Source organism: Mya arenaria, chromosome 3 (genome assembly GCF_026914265.1).
Source record: "Mya arenaria isolate MELC-2E11 chromosome 3, ASM2691426v1".
NCBI lineage: Eukaryota > Metazoa > Mollusca > Bivalvia > Myida > Myidae > Mya > Mya arenaria.
This window is the reverse complement of record NC_069124.1, coordinates 14,510,578-14,524,130: the sequence shown is the minus strand read 5'-3', so window position 1 is coordinate 14,524,130 and position 13,553 is coordinate 14,510,578. Positions and strand designations below refer to the sequence as shown.

General features: G+C 39.6%; 2 protein-coding genes across 2 annotated transcripts; both read right to left on the bottom strand.

Annotated features, from left to right (window-relative positions):
- Positions 1-385: 385 nt before the first annotated feature.
- Positions 386-3,497, bottom strand: LOC128229183 (uncharacterized). Its single transcript, XM_052940911.1, has 4 exons — positions 3,200-3,497; positions 1,522-1,741; positions 1,010-1,128; positions 386-677 (listed from the first exon to the last, which is right to left on the bottom strand). Exons 1-4 carry the CDS (start codon positions 3,246-3,248, stop codon positions 463-465), a joined length of 603 nt encoding a protein of 200 aa, XP_052796871.1. The 5' UTR covers positions 3,249-3,497; the 3' UTR covers positions 386-462.
- Positions 3,498-9,194: 5,697 nt separating this feature from the next.
- LOC128226901 (uncharacterized) lies at positions 9,195-13,478 on the bottom strand. The gene is made up of 4 exons (XM_052937013.1): positions 13,398-13,478; positions 10,284-10,503; positions 9,883-10,010; positions 9,195-9,536 (listed from the first exon to the last, which is right to left on the bottom strand). The coding sequence occupies exons 1-4, from the start codon at positions 13,444-13,446 to the stop codon at positions 9,349-9,351; spliced, it is 585 nt and encodes a 194-aa protein (XP_052792973.1). The 5' UTR covers positions 13,447-13,478; the 3' UTR covers positions 9,195-9,348.
- Between the last annotated feature and the right edge of the window lie 75 nt (positions 13,479-13,553).

The window sequence follows — 13,553 nt, the reverse complement described above, 5'->3', positions numbered from 1 at the left end:
GATTCAATTTGTATCGCCTGTGTGAACAGATTTGTAAAAAAAATAAATTCATGCTAGTCGCGCCAACAGCCTTACAACGCTTCCAGTGCTTCCATTAAAGACTGCTGTAACATACAAATGTTCATGGGACTAAAATGACAAGGACATCAACTCAATACGATCAACCAATATGCAGCTACAATGTGGACTTTCTTAAACGTTTATGTTTGGCATTTTCACCAATGACTATAGGAAGGCAGTATATACAATTAAGCCAAGTGGCATGTCTACTGTAAGAATACATGTACATGAAACACATTCACTAAAACAACAATGTTATAATACATGACTTGCACTCAAACATTATATTATGTCAAAATATTCGGCAAAATTATTCAAACATCTATTTGAGACTTTATATTTTTTATTGTATGAAAATACAATGAAAATATCATTTTTAAAGATATGCATAATATCGACATGTTAGGGTTCGTCTGCAACCATTGGGTGTCCAGCACTTTTTTGAGGCAAATTGGCACTTTGGACCCCTGCTCCGTACACGGGTGGCGGGTAGGCTGCTCCAAGGGGGTAGCCAGGCGCGTGGTTCCCGGGTGGGTTCGCGCCCGGAAGGTACTGCTGGGCACCATATGGGCCTTGTGGGTATTGGGGATTGTAACCTCCGGCAACCATTACCAAACCTGAACATGATTGACAATTACTTTAAAGTACAAAAATACCTAGGAGTTCAATTTCGTTGAATAAATGTCATCGTTGGATCATAAATCAACATTCCGCTACATTAATAACGTGACTTTGTATCTGATATTTTTTTTTCAAAAGTTACCACTGACTGCAACCCTGTATCTGCGTGACAGGCGATCTGACTAATACATAAGGCGGTGGCAAACACATTTCTGCCGGGAAATAGAAAATTGTAAACACTTTGCTAATGAAGCTGGCGCACTGTTTGTATAATGAATGTCTTCTTCAATCTTTAACCATGCTTTGATATGTTCATAAATGTACTCACCGGTCTGTGGTTGTGAAGGCTGGACAACGGCACCTCTTCGATTGCCATGCTGAAAACAGATGGCTACCACAACACCAAGGCCAACAAGTCCACCAATCCCGATCAGGATGGGTACCCAACTGTGAGGGCATTTAAAAGACCATGAACAGTTGAAGACATTTGAGGCATATAATTATTTTGCGGATGTACAATATGGGGATGGAACCAATAGGATATACTAGCAAAACTACAAATTATTCTGAGCATATAGAATATAATATGTTTTATTATGTTAATCTTTGTGGATGCACGTTCTGGAAATTAAAAAGAAAGATGTACTAGCAAACATACAAATATTGATCATTTTTTAAATTATGTAACTATGATTTTACTTTTTACTACAATTTTTCCAGTATTAAGTTGAATCTATTTAATTAAACACGAATTTCGTCCTTATATTTAAAGAAACCTCTCATGTGTTGTGTTGTCCCTAAGCTCTTAAAGACATGGTATTGTTCGTTTAAGATACATACATGTTTTGTACAAAGAAGTCCACACACACCACTGAGGTGTCTTTAGAACTGGCTGCCAAAAGGAAGTTATCGCAACATTCGAGGATCCCAACGGACGCTGTGAAGATCCCACCGGTCGTAGAGGTGCCGCAGCAGTAGGAGCTGCACCACTTGGCGTCGTGGTAGTCGAACGTGATGTCGTAGTAAGCATTGCAGCACTGACCAGCGCTTGCAACGTGCGCTGAAAATAGCCATGTCGTCAACAGCATATTCTCAGCCACGTTGTGACAAAGTTGCTATGCAGAACGGTATGTATCAATGTGAAATTCACTATAAATGAGATGTGCTTTGTATCATCTACTGAGAACGCGGACAATTGGCATAAATTTGCACCAATGGATCTCCAAGAGGTCTGTTCATTCTTACTATATATGAATAAAATGTCTGGTCTTTGCCAGGCCAGTCCGTATTATTACTTATTTATTTTTGGGTGCAATAAATTAATATTCAAAACATAAACCTAAAAATTTAGAGTAAATACACAAACAGTAATAACTGAAAGCTTATAATATAATATTGTAATTTTCACACACACCCCCCTCCCCCAATTTCCGATGGATCCGCTAGTGATGATGACGAAAATGACGAAAAGAATAATGATAGCGATTATGACGTTGTTGTGGCCGCTGTTAATTCAACCGTTGTTGCTACTGCTACTGCTCCAACTGTTGCTGCTACTGCTACTGATCCAACTGTTGCTGCTACTGCCGCTGATCCAACTATTGCTGCTATTGCTGCTGATCCAACTATTGCTGCTACTGCTGTTGATCCAACTGTTGCTGCTACTTCTGCTGATCCAATTATTGCTGCTACTGCTGCTGATCCAACTGTTCCTGCTACTGCCGCTGATCAAACTTTTGTTGCTACTGCTGCTGATCCAACTGATGCTGCTACGGCTGCTTATCCAACTGTTGCTGCTACTGTTGCTGATCCAACTGTTGCTGCTACTGCTATTGATCCAACTGTTGTTGCTACTGCTGTTGATCCAACTGTTGCTGCTACCGCTGCTGATTCAACTGTTGCTGCTACTGCTGCTGATCCAACTATTGCTGCTATTGCTGCTGATCCAACTATTGCTGCTACTGCTGCTGATCCAACTATTGCTGCTACTGCCGCTGACCCAACTGTTGCTGCTACTGCTGCTGATTCAATTATTGCTGCTACCGCTGCTGATTCAACTGTTGCTGCTACTGCTGCTGATCCAACTATTGCTGCTACCGCTGCTGATTCAACTGTTGCTGCTACTGCTGTTAATCCAATTGTTGCTGCTACTGCTGCTGATCCAACTATTGCTGCTATTGCCACTGATCCAACTGTTGCTGCTACTGCTGCTGATTCAATTATTGCTGCTACTGCTGCTGATCCAACTGTTGCCTCTATTGCTGCTGATCCAATTATTGCTGCTACTGCTGCTGATTCAACTGTTGCTGCTACTGCTGTTAATCCAACTGTTGCTGCTACCGTTGCTGATCCAACTATTGCTGCTACTGTCGCTGATCCAACTGTTGCTGCTACTGATGCTGATCCAATTATTGCTGCTACTGCTGCTGATCCAACTGTTGCTGCTACTGCTGTTGATGATAAAGATTTTTAATATGCACGTGGGGATGTTAGGATGACAATTCCCGTTATTGCTTACCTGAAATGAGAACAAGCAAAACGCGACAAACGTCTAGAAGATTCTCCATGGCTTATATTGATTTCCTTTAATAATCCATTTTTCTATCAGGATGTCTTGTCTACAATGCTAAATGGTTTCAAATTATTTGATATTCATTTCAAAATCAAGTTTAAAATAACTTTAGTTATTTGAATTCCCATTTTCAATCTGTGAACTTAATGTATCTCATTTAAGGATCTTCTGAGGAACTCACATAATACTTGTAATGCGAGCTTTATTTGTTAAATCTTAAATTAGCCTTCATGCGGTTAACAATATAAAGGATTCTTCAGATTGACTGATTCCAATTCACACCTAATGTTTCGCCCACTTGGTTTTCGTAAACAATATTGTTCATTTTCAGAGAATGTGAATAAGTTTTTTTTGGCAGATTGATACGACTAATTTTGCATTACTACATGACAATCTTAAGAATACAAAGTCAATAAAACTACAGCTACCAGGTATGGCATCTATTTTGATTGTGTGCTTATCAAACTACAATGGGATAATTGAGACAATAGCAGAGTGTAACATAAACGTAAAGATAACATTTGAAATATCAGCACAAGACCCGGAATGTCACCACTTAGACATGTACATTCGGAACTCCTCGGCCATTTTATCAAAAACGACCTCGGATGTATGCCATCATGTATGAATTATATCATTAATTAAATGTAATGTTTTAGAGTTCAATAGAATTACTACGCGATCTACTTGCAGCGGACTTAAAAGTACAGTATGTAAACCGTCCAAATACATCCGAGGTTGTTTTCAATAAAAATGGCCGAGGAGTTCCGAATGTGACATGCCACAAATACAGTCCTTAGGTAAACTACATTCTTGAAGCCACCTTCAAAGCCGGTCAGTAAATTTCCCTACATTAACTTATAAAGAAACAAGTTACTGGTTGTATTAGGCCTCTTCAACGCTTCTTATTAACCTTCTGTCTGATTTGTTCCACATTACGTTTAAGATTATTTTATTTCCAATTTTATTGCTTGTATATAAAACGTAATTTAAAATTTTCGGATTTTTAAAAAAAATATATTTGTTTTCTTAAATACCTTAGGCTTAGCTTATGGGCCAGATTGAGGGAAAGATTTAACTAAAAGCCATTATTTCCACTAAGTGACAGAAAAGTTATACATAGGTCTTGTCAAACTGGTTGAACCTTTATGGAGTGCTTCAAACAATATATTGCAAAGTTTAGAGAACCTTAGTCAAATAAAATGTGGAATGTTTTCTCTGTATTGTTTTGATGCCAAAATGCCTGCAATGGAGACACATCGAAATGTGAAATGTTTAGATCGAGGCGAGATAAATGGGAGGATGGAATTTGCGATAGCGTTTTGGAATCATATGCACGCGTGGACAACAAAATAATAAAATGTTTAAAATAGTTTACATTCAGAATCAACCAATTAGGGCTAAGTAGTTCAAGGGTGTAGGTTGCATTGAATTCATCTAAAATACTTGAAATTTTATAATTTCATCGATATTTAACAAATGAGGTGTTAAAGAAATGCTCAAAGTTTTAGTTAAGTTGATTTATTTTACAACGATTGTTAAGAACGTTTAATGCACTGCCATTGGCACGATATTGCTCTAGATTGTGGCCTTGTGTTCTCGGGGAATCCGGAGAACCCGGAAAAAAACCCACTAGTCCGACTTGGTGACCACAAACGCAAATTTCAAGAATCGAACTCGGGACGCATTAATGAACAACGAGGACGCCAAATATTGGGCTAATAGGACACAGTTTTGTTCATATACATTTTAAATTAACAGGACATTAATATCAACGTTACAAAGTCAACATACTAAAGCGAGGCTAATAGTTCTGTCATTTTAATGATTAACACAATACTGTCAGCTTTGACTGTCATCATTTTAGGCCAACTAATAGTTTTCTAAAGACCAAGGAAAAAGAACATTTTTTTCAGAAAATGTTTATGGACATACTTAAAAACATGTACTCGCAAAATAAATAAATGCAACCGTCACTCCTTTTCATGTTCATTTCATGTTTGATGCGCATGCGCGTTGTTTTATTTTACCAGATACCCGGTATACTGGTTTCCGAAATACCAGTAAACAGGAAGTGTTCGCACACACAAAGTGGCCGGCCCCACAACCCTGACAAATCACGCAAACAAGGGTTAATTATACCACAACCGTGGCAAATCACGCAAACGTGGCCAAATTATACAACAACCATGGCAAATCACGCAAACGGTGGCCAATTTATACGCTTGGCTTATCACGCAAACCTTGCCAAACTTTATCAAAACCTTGGCCCCACACCACTGGCAAATCATGCAAACATGGGCCAAATTATACCACAACCATGGCAAATCACGCAAACGGTGGCCAAATAATACGCTTGGCTTATCACGCAAACGTGGCCAAATATTACCAAAACCGTGGCAAATCACGCAAACGTGACCAAATTATACCACAATCATTGGCTTATTAAGAAAACGTGGCCAAAGTATACCACAACCTTGGCTTATCACACAAACCTGGCCAAATTATACCACAACCATGGAATATCACGCAAACGGTGGCCAAATAATACGCTTGGCTTATCACGCAAACGTGGCCAAATATTACCAAAACCGTGGCAAATCACGCAAGTATGGGCCAATTTATACCTCGACCTTGGCTTATCACGCAACATGGGCCAATTTATACCACAATATTGGCTCATCACGGAAACGTAGCCAATTTATACCACAGCATTGGCTCATCACGCAAACATGGGCCAATTTATACCACAACATTGGCTAATCACGCAAACCTGGCCAAATTATACCACAGCATTGGTCTATCACACAAACGTGTCCAAATTATACCACAGCATTGGCACTTCACGCAAACTTGGCCAAATTATACCACAGCATTGGCTAATCACGCACACGTGCCCAAATTATACCACAGCATTAGTTCATCACGCACACGTGGCCAAATTATACCACAGCATTGGCTCATCACGCAAACATGGGCCAATTATACCACAGCATTGGTTCATCACACAAACATGGCCAAATGATACCACAGCATTGGCTTATCACGCAAACGTGGCCAATTTATACCACAGCATTGGTTCATCACTCAAACGTGGCCAAATTATACCACAGCATTGGCACTTCACGCAAACGTGGCCAAATTATACCACAGCATTGGCACTTCACGCAAACGTGGCCAAATTAAACCACAGCATTGGCTATTCACGCAAACGTGGTCAAATTATACCATAGCATTGGCTATTCAAGCAAACGTGGCCAAATTATACCACAGCATTGGCACTGTACGAAAACGTTGCCAAATTATACCATAGCATTGGCTATTCACGCAAACGTGGCCAAATTATACCATAGAATTGGTACTTCACGCAAACGTGGTCAAATTATACCACAGCATTGGCACTTAACGCAAAACTGGCCACCTACATCAAAGGCCGTGAATCTCAATAGTGTTAAATACAATCTTGAGCGAGGATGTAAAACCCGAACCTAGATTCGGAGGAAGAAGTGGGATCGCCTGCCGTCGTTGAAATACCAGGGGTGGTCAGGGGGTCAGTAAATTGAAAGGTCAATGTAACAGTCAACATTCTTAAAACACTTCGTCCGCAGTTCAATGTTTGAGATATTTGTCTTCACTTTCCTGCAATCTTTATGAAACTGGTATTAATCATTGCACTTTCTCTATTTTTGTTTTTATGCACCAGTCAATTGTAACCACGCCCCCACCCCCACCCAGGGGGTATACCGGGGAGAGCCGGGGAAATGGGCCGTGTTTTTACCTTTCAGGAGTCCCCGCAGTGCCGGGTGAATGCGGTGGGTTTGTCTTCGCGCAAAATATAACGGGGAATGGGCCTTACCTAGGGTCCCTGGGGTGCGGGCATTTGGCGGGGGTTTTACCATCAGTTCGTTCCCGCAGTGCGTGGTTACAATTGACTGGTGCATTACTTTCGCATTAAAATTACGCTGCAATGACGAACAAGCAACTAAGCTCTGTGGAACTTTTTAGTGACAATTATTTGTTTTAGAGTCATCTATGTTTTAGAACCATTTACCATTCCTGAGTGATAACCAGTACTAATCACCGACGAAACTCTGAGTGCGGACCGAATATCTGAGTCCGACAATCTACCCATTCGGCCATCGCAACTAACGCCTTCATTAAAATTTCAACATGTTTCTGACAAAGCGGCAACCGGGATATTAAGTTTTTTTTTTTTTTAAATATAATTATATTGTTATTTGGGGTATTATATTTTCTTTATATGTAGTTACACAAGTATGTATGACACTTCAGCGTTTAGTACTCCTGGACTTTTCGAATGACTCATTAAACTAGACCTTCCCTTCTTGGTCGAGCTTTGTTAGCCAAAATTAAATAAAAAATAAAGCTGTGCAACTTTGAAATGGACGAAGATGGCATTTCCGGATTTCGTTTGGGTGACTACCAAGTTATTCTTGTTCCCAACCTTACCTCATAGTGGTTTAAGAAACCATCACTGCCCATTTCATCCATAGCTACCAACGAACGACTACTAAGGGTGCCATACTCAAGGACACGAACATCGCTTAACATCATTTATTTGTTGCCAGTCCAGTCACCTCATGATACAGTACAACCGCATAGGTTGTCACTCACTAATAAATAAAATGGACCTCTTGGAGACAAACTCAATGTTATTCTATATAACACGAGAACAAGTTTGCCTGTGACCTCCCGCCAAAGGTGACCAACAACCGGTCTAAAGGGTCGCATAAATAATTATCACGAAGTACATCAAGTATGATTGTGTTAGACACTGTCCATAAATTCAGTTTTCAAAGTCTGGCCCCTGTGGCCATGATTCGCCAAATAGATGCCATATTAATATTGAAATTCAATTCTTAAGATATCATTGCATTGATCTTATGCCTACATCATGTTTCAAGCCTCTATAAGTATTGAGCTGTAATGGAGTGGAAAGCATGTACATGTGGAAAGCGTCGTTCTGCTTATATGAGCATGTCGCATGCCAACGACTTCCTCTTTGTCATACACCGTTAAAGCTTTAAGATAAGAACTTGTATTTTTTAAAATACAGAGATGGGCACAGCAGGCAATAACACATGGCATAGACACCCTTTTAAAAGGCACATTGGTAAGACTCAAGGACATTGAAAGAGAGACACAAAGGTACAGACACCACAAACAGACCATCAAAATAAATCGTAACAACTCGGACAACTCCGGCAAGCTTTGAGATAGACTTCGCAAAGTCCTGTTGGATACTGGCCGAGGTGTTCTGATTGCATCAAAATATCCTTACCGATAACCGATGGGATTTCCGCATTGCAAGGGTCAGTGAAACTCGTGTAATCTGAAACACGAGTCTTTCTGGGCTCACACTTGGCATAATACTTGTCAATTCTTACAAAATTGGAATATATGCCCCACCATCAACTTTAGAACTATGAAGAATAAAGTAAAAGTGACATATTCAATTATAAAACATATAAAACCATTGTGCCAAATAAATCCATTTTGAACGAATTTCTACAGATGTCATTACATTTTATGGGTATCTGTATGTTTCGCTCTTACCCGCTCTTAAAATTTATTGTTCTGTATGCGATCTCTTTTTTTAATGAAAATATATAAACCCCATCCGTACAGTACCAATTTTATTCAAATATCATGCGATTGCCTTTGCCACTTTATGATATTTATCTAAACGTTTTTAAGGAGTATAAAAAAAATTAATAGCCCGCAACAATGTGGATTTTCAAAATGATCATATTTTTGGAAATTTAATCAAGCAGTATGTGAAAGCACATATATCCATGAAAGCCAAGTGTTCAGTCTACAGTACGAACATTTCTGTGAATATGCTCTAATTTTACGCCATTCATGCGTCATTGTTATGTATATATGCAAAATTGATGCAATGTATAATATTTATATTTTATTTTAAAACGCTCACACTTTTCAGCAAGAAACGCTCACAGAAATTATGCATATATATTATGGCACTTTAAGTCTGAATAGGAACGACAAATATTGCTAATATATTCTATATGAATACACGTAGCATATTATGATGCGCCTGCATCCAATGGTTGTCAAGCGCTCTGGTTGGGCGGAAATGCACTTTGGGCCCCTGCTCCGTACTCGGGTGGCGGGTAGGCTGCTCCAGGCGGGTAACCGGGAGCCTGGTTCCCGGGTGGGTACGCGCCTGGAGGGTACTGCTGGACTCCATATGGGCATTGTGAGTGTTGGGGATTGCTACTTCCAGCAATCGTTATCAAACCTGAAACACGTTTTGACATCATTTGAAAGCCAGGAAAGACCTGGAATTTCAGTATTGTTGAAGAATGACACCGTTGGCACAAAATTAACAATTACATAACATTTGCAAAGTTTGTTTCTTATTTTTTAATACCAAATGCTGCAGCCTTGTTTCTGCATGACGGCCGAGACCATTAAATGCAATTTGTATGCTCCGTCTCATAAATAAAGAGATGACAAAAATATTTCTCCCGGGAAAGGGTCTTTGAAAAACAATTAATGAAGCCTGATGCTTGCATGCTGTTTGGATATTTCTTCCATCTTAACCACGCGTTGATATGTTCGTACATAAAGGCGGTTGTACTCACCGATCTGCGGTTGTGCAGGCTGGACTACAGCGCCTCTGTGAGTGCCACCCTGACAACAGCATGCTACCACTACACAAATACAGATCAGGGATCCAAGGCCGCCAAACGCGATCAGGATGGGCGCCCAACTGATGAAACATCACAAAGACCGTTAACAAGACAAACATTTGAGTCATATAATTATTATTGCGGATGTTCAGTATGGTGATGGAATAAGTTAGATGTACTTACAAATCTCCATTTTTTCCAAGCATGTAAAACGACATTGACCGATTTTTGTTGAATCAATATACATGTACATGAAATAATACACGAACAATTTCCATATCCTTGAATCGCCTCAGGTATTATGTGGTCCAAAAACCATTAAAGACATCGTATTTTTCGTTTAAAATACATACGTGTTTTGAAGAAAAAAGTCCGGACAAACCGACGAGGTGTCTTCAGAACTGGCTGCCAACAGGAAGTTATCACAACATTCGAGGACCCCCACGGATGTTGAAAGGAACCCACCGGACGTGGAGGTACCGCAGCAGTAGGAGCTGCACCACTGGGCGTCGTGGTACTCGAACGTGATGTCATAGTAAGCATTGCAGCACTGACCAGCGCTAGCAACGTGCGCTAAAATAGCCAACGTTAACGTTAATTAATATCACATACACAGTAACCTTGTTAAAGGGATGCATTGCAGCACGGTACGTACCAATGTACAGCGCTCGTTATGGGGTTTGCGGCAGAGGCGATGTTCATATCATCTGTATTCGGACATTCACCATGAGTGTGTCTCAGATAAGTGTGTCTCAGATAATATTGTTAATATGAATCATTAACATGTCTTTTATGCATTAGAAATATGTCATTGCCGTATATACAGAGGGACACGACCTGCACAGATCTATATGAACGCTATTGATACGATTTTGCTTTTGTCTTTGATTTTTTTTTCAAAATTGGCCAATATCCAAGATATAACCATAAAATATTTAAATTTGACATTTTATGGAGCAAATGGTTTTGGCTAGTTACCCCTTTTAAGGCGGCTTTCAGAAACCAGTGGCGAGATTAAGCCATTAATATATATCACAAGCGGATTAAGAGGGGGCGCACCCGGCGTGTGCCCCCTCTAAAATCATCCAAGTTCATAATACACCATTTCCAACTACAAATTGTTAAAATTTTCATGAGGGAGTAACCCCCAATCCCCATACGAACAGTTCATGCCATATACTTTCGGTTCTGAGGGAGAGGCACATGTCAAAAGTTGCGCCCCTAAGTTACGCCCCCTCTAACGTCAATTCCTGGATCCGCACCTGTATATTGTGTTCACTCTAGTAATTAAGGAGTACTTGAAACAAAACACAAGTGTGTATTACTTATTCATTTCTTTTATCAGTATTTCGTACAAAATAACATGTTTTATATTCCACGCATATAGATACAATCATTAATCAGTATTGAAGGTCCTGGTCAAATCCAGTGCAGAAGCTTTTTCAAAAAGCTGTGATGGTATAAGATACACAAGTATGTGAATCTTGCCTTGTGACCGATATTACATTTATACTGGTTTGGTGTGCAGGAAAACGTTATTAAAGTATTTGTAAACATTCGATGGATACAATTATCAATAAGTACTGATGGTCCTGGTCAAATCGACGTGGTTTTCAAGCGTAGCTTCTATTTCAAAATATGTGAATGTTGACTTGTATGCCCATATTATTTTGGTATTATTTGAACGGATTTGGTGTGCAGAAAACATTTTAAAAATATAACTAAGCAATCGATGATCCTGGTCTAATCGATGTGGTTTTCAAGTGCAGATTCAAATTCAACAACTATTTTTTTTGTACCAGATACCAAGATATGAGAAATTTTGCCTGGCAGCCACATCTTACTTTTGAACCATTGGTAGCCACCCTGCTAGCGGTACCGGTTTTGTGTGAAGAAAAATACTATTCAACAAGGACTGTCACAGGATCGAGACATATGCCCCCGACAGATATTCATTAGTATTTGGGCTTCTATGGACAGATAACCTTAAGTATATAACGTATACCCATGCAGTTTGAAACTAGCGATCACAAACAGTTTTAAAGAGCATAGTATGTTCAAGAAGACAAGACAATACAAGGTGGAGTGGGTGTCAATTCGTGTGTGTATTACTTTTAAATGAGAGTGTTGGACACTGGTGTGTATGTGAACACTTTACATAAAGTTAGAGATTGCGAGGATTCATTTTTAGTAATGAAAACCTATACTGCAGTAATAGAAAATATGGTATGAACAAACAAAATGTATAATAAAGAAAATGAAGAAACAAAGTAACTAGCATTGAATAACTTTTAATTGAATGATGTTAGTAGGTAAACGGCTTTGTCATGTGTACCGTATTGAAATCCTGGTATCCATTATCAGTGACATCGCTGCAAGTGTTTAAAACTGCCTTCCTATGCCTAAGTGTTCATAAGTTATTGGCCTTAACCTTTTACCCACTGACCTCTGCTGGTCATGACCAAGCTGCCTTCCACGTCTGAGGTCTCTGAGCTCGAGCGTTCTACAGTTATTTATTTGTGGTCAAGTGACTTTTTTTGTTCATCCCCGGTGTTGTATGCACATATCATTTTGGTATCATTTGAACGGGCTTCGTATTTATTGATATTCAGCTCAAGGTCCTCATCTTCACATTTGACTGACTGACCTCAAGATCGAAACGGTTCATCTACTTGTCACGACCAACCAGCCTTCAAAGATTAGAGTCCATGGGACCGAGCGTGTTTCGGTTATTGATCCGAAACGGATGTTCAGCTCAAGGTCACCACAACCTTGACCATTGACCCACTGACCTAAAAGTCATTTGGGCGAATATATTGGTTAAGACCAACCGGCCTACAGAGTTTGAAGTCCCAGGACTCTAGCGTTATTTAGTTATTGCCCGGATACGGGGTTTCAGCTAAATCATCACAACCTTGAATGACCTCAAAATCGTTGTTTCATCTGCTGATGAGACAGATGGACGGACGGAGGGACGGGCCGATAATTAAATGCCGATCTTTCGGGAGAGCATCTAAATAAACCTGAAGCAATATAACAAACATGTTTTTTTTTGTCTTAAAAGATTCCAGAATATGTCATCTTGCGTCCGATTTCAGTTGCAATAAAGAGCAAATACTTTACAAGGGCAATTTCAGGATTTGACGTTAAAGGGGGTGCCCCTCCCCAAGGAAAACCCCAAAAAGGCTCTAAACATGACAAGTGGTGTTTGTTTTTACTAAGCTTGGTCTTAAATGGTGCATTTGGATGGGTTATTCATGCAGAATTTATTTACCATATTAACCATATTAACCATGACTTAGGCAATGCTTACCCCGCACACCCCCACCTCCCGAGTCCGCTAGAGCTCAATGCTTTATACATTCCCCGGTTGATGAATAAGACGGTGTTGGTGGTGTTGCATCTGTTGCTGCTGATAATGATGATTATGTTGATGAGTAAGTTATGGTGACAATAATATTGCTTACCTGAAATGAGAACCAGCAAAATGCGAAAACCGCCTAGAAGATTCTCCATGGCTTATGTTGATGTCCTTAATTAATCACTGTATTTATCAGTATATTTTGTAGTTGAAGCTAAATGGTTTTAATTTCTTAAATATTTTATTCTAAAATTAAGTCCTA

Coding starts and splice junctions, on each gene's coding strand:
- LOC128229183 (XM_052940911.1), bottom strand. CDS start 3,248: ATGGAGAATCTTCTAGACGTTTGTCGCGTTTTGCTTGTTCTCATTTCA. Junction 1,742..3,199: donor TTTGCTTGTTCTCATTTCAG/GTAAGCAATAAC, acceptor GGCTATTTTCAG/CGCACGTTGCAAGCGCTGGT. Junction 1,129..1,521: donor GACTTCTTTGTACAAAACAT/GTATGTATCTTA, acceptor ATGCCCTCACAG/TTGGGTACCCATCCTGATCG.
- LOC128226901 (XM_052937013.1), bottom strand. CDS start 13,446: ATGGAGAATCTTCTAGGCGGTTTTCGCATTTTGCTGGTTCTCATTTCA. Junction 10,504..13,397: donor TTTGCTGGTTCTCATTTCAG/GTAAGCAATATT, acceptor TGGCTATTTTAG/CGCACGTTGCTAGCGCTGGT. Junction 10,011..10,283: donor GACTTTTTTCTTCAAAACAC/GTATGTATTTTA, acceptor ATGTTTCATCAG/TTGGGCGCCCATCCTGATCG.